This window comes from Podarcis vaucheri (genome assembly GCF_965113315.1).
Source record: "Podarcis vaucheri genome assembly, chromosome: 3".
Lineage (NCBI taxonomy): Eukaryota > Metazoa > Chordata > Lepidosauria > Squamata > Lacertidae > Podarcis > Podarcis vaucheri.
In genome coordinates this window covers 49,598,964-49,618,566 of record NC_138761.1, presented here as the reverse complement: position 1 = coordinate 49,618,566, position 19,603 = coordinate 49,598,964, and the positions used below count along the sequence as shown (strand labels likewise).

Below are 19,603 nucleotides of genomic sequence, written 5' to 3'. Positions count from 1 at the left end.
TCAAATATAAAACTGCAGTGCTCTTCAGATTATGCTGTACTGAGACAGAGGCTCAAAGAACTTGTGTACTGCATTCACACAACAAGGCTTTTCTTTATATTACTGTAGCTCCTCACATTCCCCTGAAAACCCTGTTCCTGACACATAGGAGATTCTTTGAAACAGCATGCAGTGCAGCTGGGTGATGAAACCGACACTCCTCCATGAGAGAGCGTATGTGTCTTCTGCTCATTTAAAAGGCACTTGGTATCCAAGCATTTATTATTACTGAAAGAAAAGCTGCTTGAAGACTCAGGTTTTAATTTGCGACTGTTTTTTATAATGTCTTACTGATGTTTTATTTTCAATAGAGATTACCAAATGATAAAAAAATAACAACATGAGTGGGAGATGCTTTAGCAAATAAACATCAAGAAAAATTGTTATGAAGAGTGTCCAAATACAGTAAAGGACAAAAAAATAATAATTGCAGAAGAGTCAGAGAACCAGGTTTTACTTAAGGGTGGTTCATATCACCCCACAGAAAACAGCACTGAGAAGGCACAGCAGGTAGCTGTTAAAAGCAGGTCCTCATAATATCTTCTGACAAGTAAATGTTTTCCTTTGCTTCTAATCATGAGAAGGCAACCACGCAACGTGCACAGTTTATACTGTGTGACAAAAACTCATTAGCACAGGGAGAAGTTTCCTGCAATGTGGTACCACAGTGATTGAAGTCTTGAAACAATGCATCTGACACGCTAAACTCAATCTATGGACATGCTCTAAATGCTTACCTAAACACCCAAAATTCAAGATGGTTATTTTCAGAAGGAAAAACACCTAGCCTTTCCACGTGATCAGAAAATAAAATGTTTGCATTGGTAATGCCAAGTTAGTACCAGGCTACAACTGACAGTCTTGCCCCCCCCCCCTTCTCCTTTAAAAACAATCACAGCTAGATAATTAAAAACAGGGTTTATAAATGAAACTAACAGGAGACCCTTGACTGCAGCTGCAATGTCACTGACTGCTAAAAACAGACAGACACACCCCATATCAGTTTACTAATTAGTTGCTGTGTAGGAGGCTTTAAAAATATTACATAATTACAAATAACCACCACATTGTTTCAAGAACCTTTATACATCTTTTAATTAGATTAGCTTTACAAGCAACTTGAGAGCTCTTTCAGTAATGAACACTGCTTTTCAAAAGTTACATGACTTTATAGGAAATCTGCAAATTAATTCTGAATTTCTTTGCCTGCTAGATAAAAGTCTTGTGTTTTACAGCTGGCTAATGTCATGAAATAAAAATAGCATTATGAAGCTTTATCTTTAACCAGGACTAAACACATATACAGGCCATAAGACAGTTTAAAAATAGTCTGAAACAGGTTCCTGCTTGGTAACGCCCAAGGCTGAAGATTTAACTGACATGAACAGCTTCTAAATGGACATTAGAAGACCCAGTTTGGTGACCTTTTGTAAAATAACCAACTGAGAGATTTAAGCACATTTTAAATCTTCCCAACAAGCACAAATGTAAGATGTTGATACTTTGAATAGAGGGACAAACAAACAAAAAATGTAAAGGCTTATTATGTTGTCCATGTCTAACACATTTAACATAATACAAAAGCAGTTAAAAGTTAGAAATGGTGTTTCTTAGGCCTAAAACAGTGCATTGCACTGCAGACCAGACAATAGAGAAAATTTGCACTCCTTGGTCAGGCTTGCAGAGGCACTTACAGTAGACATGTTTTCTTCGGATTTACCAGGATTAAGAGAAAAACCAAACTGTTAAAAATTTTGACAGCTAATCGTTTTAAAGGGGGTGGGGAAAACAAAAAAAAACCCCAAAGACTTTTTGCCAGATGTTCCCTTAGTATGCTATCACAATACTGAATTTCCCACCTTTTGTCAGTTGTCACTAAACGTAATCCTTTTTTTTCATGTTTTACATGAATAGTAAGCTTTTTTTTAATAAAAATTACTGAGCTTTCCATAGAAAAGGTCTCTAATACAAGTACAAACTATACAGATGCTAAAATAGGCAAAGTTGTACATACAGAAATATTTCTGTACACTCACATTGTTTTGGTTAAGTGAGGGAATCAAGGGATAAAATATGGAGCCTTTAAATGGGGAGGCTCCTGTTTGTAAGGCTGCTAGAACTCAGAAGCTTCCCTCCAGGGGGTTACTTTTGAGCACAAACCAATCCCTTCAAAATAAAAAATTTCAAAATATCTGGTTGAATTAATTTTATTCTCTATTGCTTCCTCACTTAAAAGTAATTTAGTTTTTCCTTGTCAAAAACATTTTCGTATTGATCAGAGGCCAATGTTATTTTGGGGAGAAAAATTCTCAGCAGTAGGAAAATATTTACATATTAAGCCTGCAGTGATGCACTTCAGTCTTAATGCATTAAATATACCCCTTGATAGTATATAAGGGGATCAAGGGACCCAACTGCAAATGAGGATACTACTGCTTTGGGGGAAAATCTCTGAAGTTTCATGACTTTACCAAAAAAGGAGAAGAAAGTAAGCTTTTGAAAACAAGTCAAGATTGAGATCTCCCATCAAAATAGTAGAAAGGATGTTGGTACACCTAAAAGCCTAGGAAAGCCCTTATTTTCTAGGGATTTGATACTTATGGGCAGAGTTCACCTGGCACTTCATCTGCACAAGCCCCACTGGAAAAAGCAGGAGCTGCACATGAGTACTGCTGTGTTCTTGAATGATTTTCATTCACATCGAATGGCTCTCATAGATGAAGTTCCCAGCGGAACTGCAGCCACAGTTCTCAACATGAAAAAGACAGTACGGATAACGTCAAGTCCACTTAGTGCTAGCCAGTCACTTAGAAAACCCAAATGACACAGATACAGAAAGCTTGCTCTCTGGATACAACATATAAAACCACAAATTTAAGGAAGTAATTGACAGCAAGATAGGCATCTGTTTCAGTTTTTTTAAAAAAAAGTTTCAGAGAGAACACAAACACAATACAGCAGCAATCTTAAAAAAAAATTCAAATTAGTGTAAGATATGAAAATAAAACAATTGGGTTCTTAAATGGGAATTAAAGTGCTCCTTTTCAGACTTAAGTGTAAAGACAGAGTGATCATCAGTTACTGGCAATTCTTATTTAAATTAGGTTTTACATGGTAGGAGAACAGTGTGAACAGCAAATTTACAAAAATAGTTAAATGCCATTTTGGAGGAAAATGTTTGCTTTGCTCGATGTTGATCAGCTGTACCTGGTTATACAAAAATTATTTAAAATTCAAAACTTTTACCACATTTTAAAAAAGGGGGGATGATAAATAGCATTGAACTGGATGATTGAATGGCAAAATATGAAGGATGGAAAACTTCTATGTAGGGCACTTCATGTGTAAGCTGTTTTTTCCTCAATGCTTATCGTCACATAAGCAGTTAACAGGACTAGAGTCACAATCATGTAGTACAATGCATAAGCTATTAGAAATCCATTTGATGAAACACTGAAACCCATAATTCATTTGTTTATTCCAAACGTTGATTTGGCGTTGATTTTCCTTTATCTCATTATTCACATTCAAAAGTTAATAGACAGCGCCTAGGACTGTTGTGGGGAGGGGGAGATGGACCAGGACATAGCACAGGGAATTACTAGATCAAAGGCTTTATAGAAGGTCTTTCCCATTTGAATCAGGAGGCTTGTTAAGTTCAGTCTCCACACCTTTTTCACCTGTAAGACAAAGGGGGAGTTATTAAAAAAACACAGAAATACTATACCATTACAAGTTAGATATGCAAGGTGGCCAACCACACTCTCTTGTGCATGCGCGCGCGCACACACACACACACACACACAGGCCACACCATCTCCCTAACTCACACACTCCACATATACATAACTACACATGTGTGCATCTCTCACCCACGCATACATACCTTCCTGCCTCTCACACACAGACATACACATACCACACAGTATACCCAATGCAAAACTACAAGTATACAAGTATACAACAGTATACCCAAAGCAAAACTACAAGGCTCCTGGAAGTATGGCAAAATCTGCCCCAATGGATGCTCAACCTTTCTGGTGCTAGTCAAATTGATCTGAAGGTAAAAGTAAAGGACCCCTGACAGTAAAGTCTAGTTGCGAACGACTCTGGGGTTGCGGCGCACATCTTGCTTTACTGGCCGAGGGAGCCGACGTTTGTCCGCAGACAGTTTTTCCGGGTCATGTGACCAGCATGACTAAGCAGCTTCTGGCAAAACCAGAGCAGTGCATGGAAACGCCTTTTAGCTTCCTGCCGGAGCAGTACCTATTTATCTAGTTGCACTTTGACGTGCTTTTGAACTGCTAGGTTGGCAGGAGCTGGGACCAAGCAATGGGAGCTCACCCCGTCGCGGGGATTTGAACCACCAACCTTCAGATCAGCAAGCCCTAGGCTCAGTGGTTTAGACCTCAGCGTCACCCGCATCCCTCAAATTGATTTAGGAGAATGCAACACTCTATTAAGCTTGTCAAATATATACATCTTTCCTTTCTCCATATTTTTACATGACAAAAATCCAACAGATCTGTTCTTCAGTTCATTTGTTCTAAATTCTAATTCAACACAATCTTAAATACCACCTCAGACTGTATCATTTGTGCATCAAATTCAAATAATAAAAGAATGTTTAAAGACAGTAATAGTGTTTGCTGCAGATTCATGGAAATCCATTCACCTAATGCATCAAATGTTTTAATAATGTTTTCTAGAAGCTTTCTTGGTTGGGGTGACTTAACCTTATGATTAAGCAGGACTGAAATAGTTTTTTCAGTTTGCATAATGTTTCAGTTGGTTATTTTTCCCCTGTGTGGCTTTTTAAACTTGTTGCTAGCTCTGAGCCACTATGGGTGGGGCAAGAAATAAGATGAAATTAAGGCTCTTTCCATTCAAGATAGTGGTACCTCGGGTTACAGACACTCCAGGTTACAGATGCTTCAGGTTACAGACTCCGCCAACCCAGAAATAGTACCTCGGGTTAAGAACTTTGCTTCAGGATGAGATCAGAAATCGCGCGGTGGCAGCAGCTGGAGGCCCCATTAGCTAAAGTGGTACCTCAGGTTAAGAACAGTTTCAGGTTAAGAACAGACCTCCAGAACGAATTAAGTAACCCTAGGTACCACTGTATAGGTCTTACTGAAGTTCATTATTAACTACAGCTATAAGATCACTGTACAGTAATACCTTCGCGAACATCCGCCTTGTCTAGCGTCCATTCCAGAAAACCTGAAAGTACCGGAATGGGTTACTTCCAGGTTTGCCGCTCACGCATGCGCAGAAGTGCTAAATTGCGCTTCAGGCATGCGCAGAAGTGCAAACCGCTTTGTGTGCATGTGCGGGACTTTGCCCTGCGTCCTTTTCTGCTAGTGGCTGGGGCTCCGGAACAGATCCCAGCCGCAAAACGAGGTACAACTGTACTCAGAAGCTGCTGTTGTCAGTTACTTTTACAGCTACGCACACTAATATACAGCTGATTTTAGAGAGCACACAAACATAAAAAACAGGGAAACCAATTACCTGTTAAGTATTTTACTTTAGCACGGGCTCTTTCATCTGCATCAAAATACCACACTGTTATTGCGTACCTTTAAAAGATAAAAAGAATGAAATAGTGTTTCATTAAATATTAATGTTAATATTTATTAATATTAAAAAACAACACATTTTAACACTCTCTTAGATCCCTCCAATTACATGACAGAACCGTAAACCTGAGCCACCTAAACAGCAGTGTATACTGTCAACTTATTCTGTGTATATGTAACGTAATAATTTGCAGAACTTAATACAATCTGTAATTTACTACTTTGAGCTGAAAATTCTAATTTCCAAAACAACTCAATTCTTGGCAGACCACTGGCTCAGGCAATTCATATTAACCACAGGAGAAAGGATCTTTACCAAACAAGCAAGCCTCATTGCATTGTAGATTGGGTGTTAAGCTTGGCAGAGAGGGACCTATTGGTTGTTCCACCACCCTTAGAAGCTCTGGCCCAGCAGAGGGCATTCTCTGTGGAAGCCCTTAAGTGGTGGAACTCCTTCCCCACAGAGGTGCATCTGGCATATTAATTATACAGTTTGTGGTGAATGCTGAAGACACACCTCTTTACCCTGGCCTTTGACACCAGATTAGTATTTTTAGGACCCACCTTATTTCTGTGATTGTTAAGTTGCTTTAAACTGCTTTGAATTGTGTTTTTAAGTGTTGTAACCTGCCCTGGGACCTTAGGGAGAAGGGCAGGTAAATAATAGCACTAATAATATATTGGTGGCACTGATAAGTAGGAAACATCCAACTCCAGCTTTATTGGAAAAAAATGGTCCTTCAGACTTTACCCAACTAAACAGATGTCTTCTTCCAATGAAAAGCAAATTCATTCTTAAGAAAACAACAGGGCCCCTGCTGAATCAGAGCAAAGGTTCATCTGGGCCAGAGTTCACACTGGCCAATCAGATGCCTATGAAAGGCCCAAAAGCAGGACAAGAGTGCAACAGCATTCCAATGCTTTTGATCCCCAGCAACGTTCCTTGATTTTAGACAGCTTCCTTGTTTTATAACTTGGTAAGGTTGCAATTCTATACAAACTTGCTTGCCAGCAAGTACTAAATTTTACTGAACTCAATGGGACTTCCAAGTAAGCATGCCTAGAATCAGACTGTAACTCAAAGCTGTTGCTTAAAAAACAAACCAACAAGAATAAACTTCTAATATATTTTATACCAGCAAACTCTCCTTAAATTTTCACAACATATGAAGCAGTAGGAAGCAAGAAATGAAGTCTGCAACCCTAAGAGCATAGGTCTAGCACTTTAGAGACGCTCAGGACAGGTTAGGTCAGAAAGGACAGTCTAAGAAACTTGGAGGTTTCGCTTTCTCTACCTGCTCTTTCCCTTGGAGACACATCAAACTAAGTTGCATCTCTACACTTCCAAGAACTGCCCCCTTTCACTTCAACAGAATGTTAATTACAAGGTTTATAAATTTAACATTTGTACAGTACAGTGGTGCCCCGCAAGACGAATGCCTCGCAAGACGGAAAACTCGCTAGACGAAAGGGTTTTCCGTTTTTGAGCTGCTTCGCAAGACGAATTTCCCTATGGGCTTGCTTCGCAAGACGGAAACGTCTTGCAAGTTTGCTTCCTTTTTCTTAAGACCATTAATACAGTTGCGACTTGACTTCGAGGAGCAACTCATAGAACGCAGTGTACATAGTAGCCTTTTTTGAGGTTTTTAAAGACTTTGGTGATTTTTGAAGCTTTTCCAAAACTTCTTTTGCAGCCATTTGGCAAGTTAAGCTTTTAAAACTTTTTTGGGGGGTTTTGGATTTTGGGTTGGGGTGTTTGGAATTCAAGGACTTGGTGTTGGGAAGGGGTTTGCAAGAATCTGGAAGCTTGTGTGTTTTTTTCTGCATTTTTATGATTTTCTGGGATCATTGGGCCACTCTGCTGTTTTTTTAAAAAAATTCTGGATTTGAATTTCTGTGTGCTGGGTGGCTGGGGGAACAGTTGGGGAGGGGTTTGCAAGAATCTGGAAGCTTGTGGTTTTTTTTCTGCACTTTTATGTTTTTCTGTGACCATCGGGCCACTCTGCTGTTTTTTAAAAAAAAATCTGGGTTTGAATTTTGAAATGCTCTTTACAGTATGTGTGACTTTAAAGAGCACTTAATAAACTCTTGTTGTACCAAATTTGGCTTTGTTTGGACTTTTTTTGACCATAGGAACACATTAATTGATTTTCAATGCATTCCTATGGGAAACCGTGCTTCGCAAGACGAAAACGTCGCTAGACGAAAAAATTCACGGAACGAATTAATTTCGTCTTGCGAGGCACCACTGTACCAAAAAGGTGAACTCCATTCACTCAGGAAACAAACATCTAATCTAATGCAGTGATAAATTTTGCAGTGTATGTACATAAAGTCTTATTTCAAGAGACATTTACAAAATTATTTATTCAACTGATACTCAGATGTACATGCACTTGTTTAAAAGCCAAATCTCCATATTTATTAATACGCAAACATCACCTTTACTCTAAGCAGCTCAAGGTGGCATACATGGATCAGGCTGGCTCAAGGTCACCAAATGACCTTCAAGGCCAAGTAAAGATTTGAAGCCTGGTTTCCCAGGCCCTAGTCCCACTTTCTAACTACTACATTAAATTGACTCTTATAAACACAGCTATTTTTATCCCTTTTTTAGTCTTCCCAAATAATAGCTCTCACACACCTGTTAACAATTCATGCCTGGCCTAAGTGATCAACTCCTATGCCTTCATCTGCTTTATATGACACGTAAATTCAATTTTTTTTTTAACCTGAGAAATAAACTGACATGTCTACTCCCCATGTATAGGCCTGCAGCCTAAATGTACTGCAGTCAAAAAAATCTCAGAGAGAAAAAACCCGACAGCTTATAACAATGCATGACACCATTGATAAGACAATGACTTTTTCCCATTTAACTAACCTGCTATAAATCATGACAAACCTTAGCTTTTGTTGATCCATAACTAATGGTAACATAGCATTTCATTAATCAATGCAAGTTAAAACTCTCAAAATTTGTCAAGCGTAAGTCATATATTCTGAATAACTGAGGCTCCATTTATATTAGTCACCTTCCTGGGACAGATAAATCCATTTTTTGCAGATTTCCAATTCCTTCTCATTTCTGTTGTAAACTTACTAAAGTCTGCCGGTATATATTCATTCATCTTACCTTGTAGCAAATGCAGGCTGCACTTCATGAGGGTTGCGGCGGTCAGACCAGAAAAACAGCAATCTATCAAACTTAGGTTCAATGTCAGCAAACTGGGCTTTGCCTTCAGGAAATATTCGAAGAATACCTCCACTTACCTTAAAAGACATAAACAGTGCTTCACAATCAAAGATGCTATCAGCAATTTCAATGTACTAATAGCACCAACATATAGCTTCCTTTTAACTCAACTATTTCTATAATAATTAAAGCAGACAGTAAGATTTCCTTCTCACAGTGATCCAAATAAAAATAAGTTGCACTAATGAAACTTTTTTTTGAGGTTCATAAGTTGCCTCTATAAAATGAACTAACACAGACTGAAAAATCATTCAAACAATCAAAATGTTTCAGATTTTTGTAACATACATTAATGAATGCGTTTTAGTGTATATTTAGATAATCAATATTAATAAAATGGAACATTTGCAAAACCAAAAATTACTGTTTTATGAGAAACAAAATCTCTGTGCTGATATTGTTAACTGCATACAAATTCTGAATGAGTGGTCCACAGAATGAATATAAATACCACCTTAAAAAATATTGAATAATGTAGGAACTCCTCCACTGGGTTAAATTAAAGACCCCATCTAGTCCAGTATTCTGTTTTCACAGGAAGTAGAACCGGGGTACAACAAGCACTCTCCCTGGATTTCTGACAAGCAACTAGCTTAGCTGAGTTTCAATTGGGGCAATTACCAGCCACTAGTCTAATCTAACTAATTTCTATACTTTGCCCAACATTCTCATAGTTCCTTGAAGTTAAATATGAACAATGAGGAATCAGCACCACAACAAATGGCTATCAAATTCCTGAAGAAGGAAATAAATTCTAGTCTTTCTCCAAAGACGACCAGGGAGATCAGTGAATATATGATCTATAATTTATTTTCACTATAGCAAATAAATATATTCTTAACAAAGTTGAAAGCATCTCATAACCTTCCTCACATTTACACATGAACTAGAAGAGTTGTTTCACATTTAACATTAGCATCAAAGCTACACAGAAGTTTACTGCCATAAAAACAATAAGCGGGATCCAAAGAGCTACTTGAGGTGCATTTAAAACTTTCAGCATGACTAGTGTGATTTTTGACAGTTTTCTAAGGAAAGTATGTTTTTAGATCCAGCTGGAGTGGAAGGGAGACCAAACACTAGGTGAGGTGCCCTGGATATAGGATCGGATGCAACTTCAAAGCATATGTTTACTAGGTGTACAAGATATTGCTTTAAAAGGCATGACATGTTATTCAAACATGTAAAAAACCCCTCTCTAAAATAGAATTACCTTGGCATCCCAGTCTTTATTAAGGTAATATATACATGTGACACATCTTCCATCTCCATTTGGATTATCAACATGGCGCACATATCCTGTTCCATTGCCTGGATAACAAGCCACCATTGCCTGTAATAAAAATAGAACAAAACTAGCATAAGAACAGATTGTTGGCTACAATAGTATGCTTCTTTCAAGCCAAACTTCAGGGAGAGGACTTTGAGGGTGCCAGGAAAGGCATCTCTGAGAACATGCACCTGCAAGAACCACATTCACAACTCCTGCTTTATGCAATTAAACCTCATGTCATGCCTAATGATTAGCATTCCAAAGCCCTGGGAAGGGGAAGCACCAAGTAGGAAGCTCTAGAATGGCTCAGCAAGGTTTACCTCGCCTGGGCCGGTTCACCCCAGCGGAGAGCCCTCCATGGGCTCCATGAGCATGTGATTTCCGGTGTCTGCATCTGAACAGACACGATTTCCGGCACCACGGAAGTGAGTCCCTGCACTGCGCTGGTTTAGCACAGCGTGCGGGGACTCGCCGAGTGGGCGGCTCAGTTCGGGGGCGGCTTGGGGGCCAGTTAAACGACCCCCGTGGGCCGCTTGTGGCCCATGGGCCTTAGGTTGCAGACCCCTGCTCTAGAAAGTGGTTATAAATTAGCAACCCATTCCTCATTCATTTAAAACTGGCAGGCTGGTTCCAGTACCTGTTTATTTGGAGGGGGAAGGTGCTGAAATACCTCACCCTTTGAAAATCCAGAGACCATAAAGGAAAACACGTTTTACACACTTCTGTTGTTTTTGTTTTCTGTTATGTCCCAAATACACAAAAGGGTTAATGATTGCTTGTACATGAGAGCATGAGCAAAGTTCTTATTGTTGCAAGGTGATTTCATAGCTAGAAGCATCCTTGGAGCATGAACAGCGCGTGAATAGCTCGTGCTGTCCCACATGATTGGTTAACGTAGCATGGCCTGATGCTCGCATGAAGGTCCTTATCTGCTGGCTGAGAACAAATTGCTTCGCTTGTATTTTGTATCTTTCTGATTTCACACAATAAAAGCTGTGCTGCATTAGCCCTAGGAGCAGCCATATTTCGGAACCTATCATGGTGTGAGACTGATTTTTCTTTGGATGCCGAGCTGCAACTCGACAATTGGTGCCCCGTGTGACTGCCTTCGGACTTCAGCATTAAATATATATATATATATATATATATATATATATATATATATATATATATCTGGGGGGTAAAATCCAAGTGATGTCAATAAGGATGAGAATGGTAAATTAGTCCAATGGCTGTTTCCGAGCAACCTGCGTGATATTTCGTGGCTCGATTATTGGCATGTAAAAACCACAATCCAGAAGAAGTCACACAACCATTTCTGCAGATACAGGAGCCCATTTGCTGTAAATAAGTCTGATGTATTGCTCCTTGTACTGCTGAGTCAAAAGTCCAAGCCCAATGAAACTTGGTGACACAGATGGGATGGTCGCTATTGGGGGGCAAAACCCAAGCGATGCCGGTCTGACGAGGGCATCCTTCAAAGCCAGGTTCATTTCCCAGACAAGAGGCGGCAAAACTGTAACGATAAGTGGTAGAAACGGTGGCTTCCCAGGGGGAAGGGGGGCCAACGCGATAGGGTTGAAGATGGCCTTTCAACGTGCCAGGAAACACTGGAACAGCTGTGGAAGATCCTCTTCCATTGCAGAGGTGATTGTGATCTTGTCCGCTGGATCCTTATGTCCTTTAAGGGCAGAAAATAGTGGAGACAAAGTGGAGGTGGGCAGGTCCAAATAACTCTTTATCCAATTCAGCTGTCCAAGAATTTGTTGTAAATCCACCAGTTTAAGATGATCAGGAAACTGTAGTTGAGGCGTAACTGGAATGGCTGCAGATGCTGTCAGCTTGTGTCCCAGGTACGTAATAGGTAAAGTCCGCTGGATTTTTTCTTTAGCCACTGTCAATCCAACAGGTTGTAGCCTTTGCAGGATTTTGGGACACGGCGGAGGACAAGGCCGTGGCTAGCAGGCTGTGGCTAGCAGTGCCCACTGACTGGCAGGCTTTAAGCATATCAGCAATGGCTATATTTGATGTTGCCATTAGAAGGCGCAGCTCTTGCGTGCAGTGCTCATTTGCATTATCAAACACAAGCTGGCGTACAATCGGTTCTTGTGCTGCCAGGTCCTGAACTTGCCGCTTGAAGGTATTATACAAGCGATCAACAAATTGTCCATAGAGCTTTGCAGGGCCCTGTCTGACGCTCCCCAATTGGCCATTGCGCTCATTCTTGTCATCAGGGACAGAGGCCAAAGCCTCCTGAGCTGAGGCTGTGGTGGCTGCCCAATACATAGGATCAAGGACCAACTGTTGGGCAATAGGAAGAAAATTTCCTCCTCCCGTCAGCCCATCGAGAACATCGGTTTGGCTCAGCATGACGGGGGCTGAGGGTGCAGGAGCAATCACAGGAAAGAGATTTGGAGTATCAGAATCAAAAGGCAGCAACGGAGCGGTGGCACAGAGAGATCTTTGAAGAGGAATTGTAGGAGCGGTGCCAAATGCCTTGGGTGGAGGAGGTAGAAGAGCGGGGGGTGCTGCAGAATTTGAAGAATGCAGGGGAGTGACAGGAGGAGCCGAAGGGAAAATGTCCGGCGGTTTAGGAGGTAGGTTTGAGGCAGGCAAAGCGGGAGCCGGGAGGGCGGGCGAAGAAGCTGTTGCAGCAGCCAGAAGAATGTTTGAAGGAGTTAAGCACGACATAGCTTTGTAGACGTTACACCAGGCATGCAAAACCTTGACATCAATCTGAGGATGATTTTGAAAGAAGTGTCCAATTTTTTTCCAATCGTCTAACTCCCAATTTCCGTCCTGGGGGAACCAGGGGCAGTGAGTGTCCAGGGCTTTTATAAGGGACTTAAGGTCAGCTTTCCGAACAGCAAGGTTGTTACTGGCCAAAAGGAATTTAAGGTCTTTAAAAAATTTTTTCTGTGGTGCAGAGAGAGACTTTCCCATGATTGCAAGAGTTGCAAAAAGAGCAGGGAGCACTTACCGGAGGGATCCTTAGGAGGATGAGGGAGGCGCCTTTTTGCCCTGTCCGGGCGGAAGTAAGTGCTGATAAGTCCGTAACGTAGTCCAGAATCACATTCACACGGGAGCTCTCACCAGGGATCCACTACGTGGATGAACGACGCGTCTGCAGCCCTTGCCAGGCGAGGTGAGGCTGAACGTTGTTTAACAGCATGAAATCCAAAAGAAATCACACGGGAGCACTCACCAGGGATCCACTACGTGGATGAACGACGTGTTGGTGAGTGCTGAATAATGAAAAACAACGTGAAGTCCGAAGGCCTCACACGGGGCACCAATTGTCGAGTTGCAGCTCGGCATCCAAAGAAAAATCAGTCTCACACCATGATAGGTTCCGAAATATGGCTGCTCCTAGGGCTAATGCAGCACAGCTTTTATTGTGTGAAATCAGAAAGATACAAAATACAAGCCAAGCAATTTGTTCTAGCCAGCAGATAAGGACCTTCGTACTAGACCGTTCGAGCATCAGGCCATGCTACGTTAGCCAATCATATAGGACAGCACGAGCTGTTCACGCGCTGTTCATGCTCCAAGGATGCTTCTAGCTATGAAATCACCCTGCAACAATAAGAACTTTGCTCATGCTCTCATGTACAAGCAATCATTTTCCCACAGTCATTGTAGAGATAAACCTGGAGATAAGTGCACCTTCTTACCGTTTCAGAAATGGTTGACCATCATGTTTACTAGAATACAAGATCAAATGAACAGTCAACAAAGCTATTTCCTAGGGGTCAGTAAATATCTTGCTTTAGAGTCATGTAGAATGCATGTAGCTCTGTTAGATTTAAGTAATTTTGCTGTAGTTAATACACTGTTGAATACAAAACACTAGCCCTTTTCTACTGTATCCCCCCCCCCAAATGTCCAATTCTTTGTGATAAGAATTAAATATCCTACTAGATTTAAAATAGGCGGGGTAAATATTTCATAATGCTTTTATTTCCACTCTTTTTTGCTAGCTATAACAAAACAAGCTGAAAAGGTTAAAGGTTAATAACAAGGAAACAGCTTGAAAGTAGATGGACAAGAATTCACTACATGCTAAAGAGGAAGTGCTGGAATGAGCAGCTGCTACAAAAAGACTATTTAAAAAAATCTAGAAGAGACAGGTGATTATAGGAGCAAGCACAGGATGTATTAAACACAAATCCAAAGGAAACTAGTACAATAGTAATTGAAGAATACACCGCAAGACGTAAACTAGAAGAGCTTGCCTGACTTTCAAAACTAGACCCACACCTTAAATAATGTTATTTAAATAAATTATTTAAATAATCAATATCTGAGAGTAAAAACAAGAGACCAAGCTATTTTAGCAGATTAAGATGCACTACTTCGTATTTTGCTCCCTGCAAATATAAATGTGATGTGAATTTAGAATATCAGAACACAAATATAAACTTATTTTAAAGATGCTAACTTTAAGGCAGGAATTCTATACACATGTACTTGGAAAGACATCCTAGTGAAACCAAGAGAGCTTACTCCAAGTAAACCTGCAGACCACAGGAGACACTTAATAAAATTTTAGCCTTGCTTAACATCCTATTGGATTTAAGTCCATAGACTCTGGCCCTGATAAAATTATCAAATCCTCCAGTTTCATTGACAGCATCATTACAAGCAAAACACATGACTGGGAATAGCAAAGGATTTTTCAACTAAATTATCAACTGAATTTCCCCCCACCCAGCTTCATTGGATGACCTTGGTTCTAGTGCTATGAGAGAAACTTCTCTATCCACTTTCTCAACACTACAAAAATGTATCTTTTGGAGATAAGGCAAGAACTGTATGGTTTTTCCAAGTGTGATCCCACCACAGATTTCTGTAGAGGCCCCAGTAAAACTGGCAAATGTTATTTTCAGTCTTGCCTATAATGATCCTTAGCACAGAAAATATAGGTCAGAGCTTTTCAAACTTTTCATGCTGGTGACACCCTTTTGAGACATGCATCATTTCACGACACAGTAATTCAGTTTTACTAGCAAGCCAGAGGTTAAACTATCCCCTTTCCAGTCCCGGGAGAGGCGCAGGGAGTGTCCGCGCAACACACCTACACTCTGCAGCTGACACACTAACGTGTCGCGACACAGTTTGGAAAGCTCTGCAAATCCACTGCACTCTTCACCACAACCCCTATCTCTCTCTCTCAGTTAAAGCTAGCTCATATCCGGGTAAGCAGGAATACCCAGCGCCAGTCCAGAGGTGGAACACTGTCTGCAGTGAAATTCTCTGCCCCCGCACGGTTCTTACTGCCTGGGCTGAGTGCTCCTGAGCTCCTTCGTGGTTCCTCAACCTGCAAGAGCCTGCTTACTTGTCTCTCTGATTCTCAGGACCTGAACAGTAAGTCAGCAGGCTGCTACACCCTTCTCTCCCCAATGTGCTGCAAGCCTAGCCATCACAGATGCACTGCTGAATAAACAAACAAGATGTTATACAGACCTTTAGCTCAAAAGTGAAGAAACAGTGCTTCAATTCAAGTAAGCACAACTGAAGCCTTTAACACCCACCTAGAGAGGCTGGCTGAGAGGGAGAGGCATTCTCTACAATGGTGTCCTCTCCCTTTTCCTTCCTCCAACAGGCAGGCTGTTTATCTTTTGTAATACTGTACAATGGTTTTTGCCTTCAGGTAGGCTCCTAGTCCAATCTCTGTCCAATGCTTCCTAGGCACAGGGCCTGAACAAATCCAAAATACAGATATCATTCCAAATATTGGTTTTATTATATGAACTCATTCTAATTCAGTCTGGTTCCACTGGATTCAGTAAGTTTACCCATATTCTGAACCCCTCTTTTTTCTAGATCTTTTCAGTGTTTATTTGTTGATTTATTGTGTAATTGTGAGCTTTTGAAATTTTTAAAAAATCAATATATATAAACATTTTTAAAAACTTTGTATGAAACCAAAGACTCTTCAGATGGTGTTCCTGTTTGGGGGAGGAAACTCTTCAAATATTCTTTCCTCTTTTAGTTCTGGTTTTTTATAATTGTTATTCTGGTTCAGTTTGATTTCCTGCTATCAAGTTGATTAATTGACATTTCTACAGAAGACATAAGAAGCAATCCTATGGATGCTAAGACTGCAATCCTATAAATGTTCACCTGGCAGTAAAAAACCCTGAACTCACTTCTGAGTACACATGCATAGGATCACACTATTACAAGCCTCAATGAACTCTGTTGGACCTGCTTTCAATAAATGTGCCCAGGATAGGGCTATTAGCATACTTGATGACCCTAAAACATTCTAGATGACATAGAGTAACTAAACACAATTTAAAGCAGGTATTATAGAATCTGTCGGAAGCTGACCAGGCAAAAGGGTTTAGTGAGAAGGAAGAAGCTGGGGCAGAAAGCAGTCCTGATGTAGAAGCTGGAGGTTAGGGGGCAGGAGACAGGGGTGAGGCAGGCTGCTGAAGAATCCAGGGAGTCTCCCTCTCCTGCTGTGACCAGCTTCTTAGACCTGGTCAACCAGAACATGCAGAGAAATGAAAAGAGCAGAGGAGAGATTAGGTGTGGGCAGATACAATCTCCAATTGCTTGGGAAAAACCCTGCAGAGGAGGGGACCTAGGCAGCTGTGGAAAAGTGGGGACCTTCAGTCTTCGCAGCTGCCTCCCTGGGGCAAGACCTACTGGGAAGAGTAGCTGAGATCACTAAGCTTTCACTGTTTTTGGTTTCTTTGAATAAGGAGTTAACTTCGCTGACACCAGTGTTTTTTATTGCTAACCTACACCTGACTACAGCTCCTGATATATGCAAACCTTAAGTTGTAGTCATAAACCATGGTTTGTAGCTGGCATTTCTCAACACAGAATTGTTAGGATAAATCATACCTTCTTGTTTTGTCTGGACCTATCAAACAGCAGTTAATAGAAAATGGAAGTGAAAGCTTCCAGTCTCCTCCATGCAACCATGCAAGGGAAGAGGAGTGGGTGAGAAAGCAAGGCCAAGACACACTGTAGCTCATTCCTGTCATGATAAACCATTATGATGCCCAAACTGGCTTATACTGTTCACATGCTCCTAATGTGTCAAAATTAGTTTGCTTTTAAAATTTGAGAAACACATTTATAGAGCAGACTATATATGATAACTCACGCTTTCTCCCATCTATGATTTTCAGTTGCTTATAAAATTGGGATTTTCAATTTGCACAACTGAATAAAATACTATATACAAAAGTATTCTACTTCCTTTAAAATCCACATTTTGTACCACACACCCTTTATGTCAAAATAAGCAGGTTTCCTTCCCTGTAGAGAACAGCTACAAGGCCTTTTCCTGTCAGACACTGAACAAGCATAGTAGTGGCTTAAACAATATGACATTTCACCAGCTGTGTGAGGCTAAGACAGTAAACTTACTTCATGAATTTTCTGCAAAACAATTGCATTTTCTATTCAATATTACAAGTTAATAATTATTTTCAGTAATATTATGAATTGTAAAGCCCTTGTCATTGTTTCTGTGATTTAAATTGTGTGACATTTTATTATCAACCAATTTGCAAGGAAGATTGACTCAAAGAAGAATATTGTGACATAAAAATAAAAGGACTCAAGACTTAATAAAACCTGTGTTAGATGCATAAATAGTTGTCTTCATGCTTCTAGGACCCTCTCTTGCAGTTCTGATAGGAGGTATCACCCCTGGTTCACAGAACATACCTGTTGCAGCAGAAATGGCTTAAGGCCCTCACCAAATACAGAATTAAGCCCATTTTAAGAACTTTGTTGCCATGGCAAGGGAGTGGGAGAGAAAGCAAGACTCTTTTTATCAGCCTGCCTGGTTCAAGTGACATCTAGAGCCTTCCCCCTCTTGGACTCCATCAACGGCAAGCCACTCTGTATGGGACAGTGAGAGGGCAAAGTGGCCCTGGTTTTTCTTCTCTTTTTCTCCCTATTTGGGTCTCTCTTTCTATGAACACCGTAATACTGTGTTATACTTTGCTTACTTTGGGATATGTTGCATTACTTTGCTTACTTTGGGATATGTTGCATTAACAAATGCAGAAAGGTCCTATAGAAATTTAAATATGAAACCCTCTTTAAATATTTCCAGAAAAAAACCCCGTATGGCTTCTAATTATTGGTTAACATGCAGGATAGCACCTCTCTTGCCCCAGAGACTATATTTTTGACAGCTTTAAAAATAGGGCAAGTACTAATTAAGCTCTCCTGCGAACTGTGGCATTGGAAGACAGAGAACACAATGTTCTGGATTCTATCCAACAGTGGGAATCAAAATACTCATACTTTCCTCTCCTCTCCCTTGATTTACTCCTTCAGGAAGAAGAAGTCTTATTTGTGGTCATTACAAATCAAATTAATAGCAGTGTTTTCAAATGGTAGAGCTTTTTCAGACTTTCAATATATTCTAAATTCCCTCAAAAATACTAGGAAGGGTTTAAAAACTAGACTTTAAGTATAACAAAAAAAGCCTAAGATTTGAAAAATTCATGCTGCATTAAAAGGGGTATGAAGGATTAGCCTCTACTCTAACGAAGACAGAAGATTTTTTAAAATGAGAACATTGATTAAGAAGTGCTCTATTTTCTGCCAAAATCTGTGTTAACTGGACGTCTTTGGATGAGAGAAGATGTGCTCAGTGTTCGCCTCCATAGAGAACGTTTTGGATGATAACCAACATTTTGTGATTGGACTTCCACTTGTGCAATGAGACCTGCTCTTCCTCCCCCAGCTGTCCCCCCTCAACAGCCCAATCTGTTCAAGAGCTTTCTGAACCTATGGAGCAGATTTTGGAAGCACTGGGGGCTGCAGGGTGAGGTGAGAAGAAGAAGGCCCTTGCATGCATGGAAACCCTTAGCACACAGGAGTGGATGATAATCTAGGAGAGAAGAACAAGACAGAGTGAACAAGACAGCTGAAAAGCCGAAACAGTTTGGCATATAGTACAGTAAAAATCCTTTGTTAAACAGCTTCCTTATTTGGGATCATGAACAGGCATCTGTTTGTACAACACAGCTTCTTCTTCCCTCCACGACCCCTGTGCTCTGGGGCAGATTTTGGGGGTGCACAAAGGAGGGGAGAAAGAGGAGAAAACGGAAGAGCTGTTGTGCAAAAAGAATCTCCTTGTGCAAGAAGGGAGACATTCCTGGATGTCACCGTTTGTGATTACTTTGGGGGTAATTCTCGCTAACCCTCAATTACATTTCAATCCCTCTCACAAACATAAGTTTTATTTTCCATGAGAAGCACAAAGGTGATATGGAAGAAAAATACAGTGTCAAGGGCAAGGCAATGTATAAAGTAAAACAACTAATTTCCTTGTGCTCATGGAAGGGCTTTTGATCCAGCAGATACATCAACTAACAGAAGAGTGGAGGCAATTATTGCTGATTTCCTTTTCCCCTGCAGCACCTACTTCCAACCTGTTCTCCCAACTCTAGTTGGGGGTGGGGGCAGGTT

The 19,603-nt window shown here is 40.5% G+C and overlaps 1 protein-coding gene and 1 long non-coding RNA gene across 2 annotated transcripts in view; both read right to left on the bottom strand.

The window, feature by feature from the left end:
• Nucleotides 1-1,106: 1,106 nt before the first annotated feature.
• Nucleotides 1,107-19,603, bottom strand: part of EGLN1 (egl-9 family hypoxia inducible factor 1) — a 29,715-nt gene continuing 11,218 nt past the window's right edge. Inside the window, exons 2-5 of the mRNA XM_082215079.1 lie at nucleotides 10,091-10,210; nucleotides 8,758-8,894; nucleotides 5,554-5,621; nucleotides 1,107-3,719 (exon numbers count right to left, since the gene is read on the bottom strand). Of these exons, the coding sequence (XP_082071205.1) occupies nucleotides 3,655-3,719; nucleotides 5,554-5,621; nucleotides 8,758-8,894; nucleotides 10,091-10,210 (390 nt within the window). The 3' untranslated portion in view covers nucleotides 1,107-3,654. The remainder of the gene's footprint in view (nucleotides 3,720-5,553; nucleotides 5,622-8,757; nucleotides 8,895-10,090; nucleotides 10,211-19,603) is intronic.
• Nucleotides 16,029-18,070, bottom strand: LOC309528024. Its single transcript, XR_014217480.1, has 2 exons — nucleotides 18,009-18,070; nucleotides 16,029-17,956 (listed from the first exon to the last, which is right to left on the bottom strand). It is a non-coding gene; the product is annotated as an uncharacterized lncRNA (long non-coding RNA).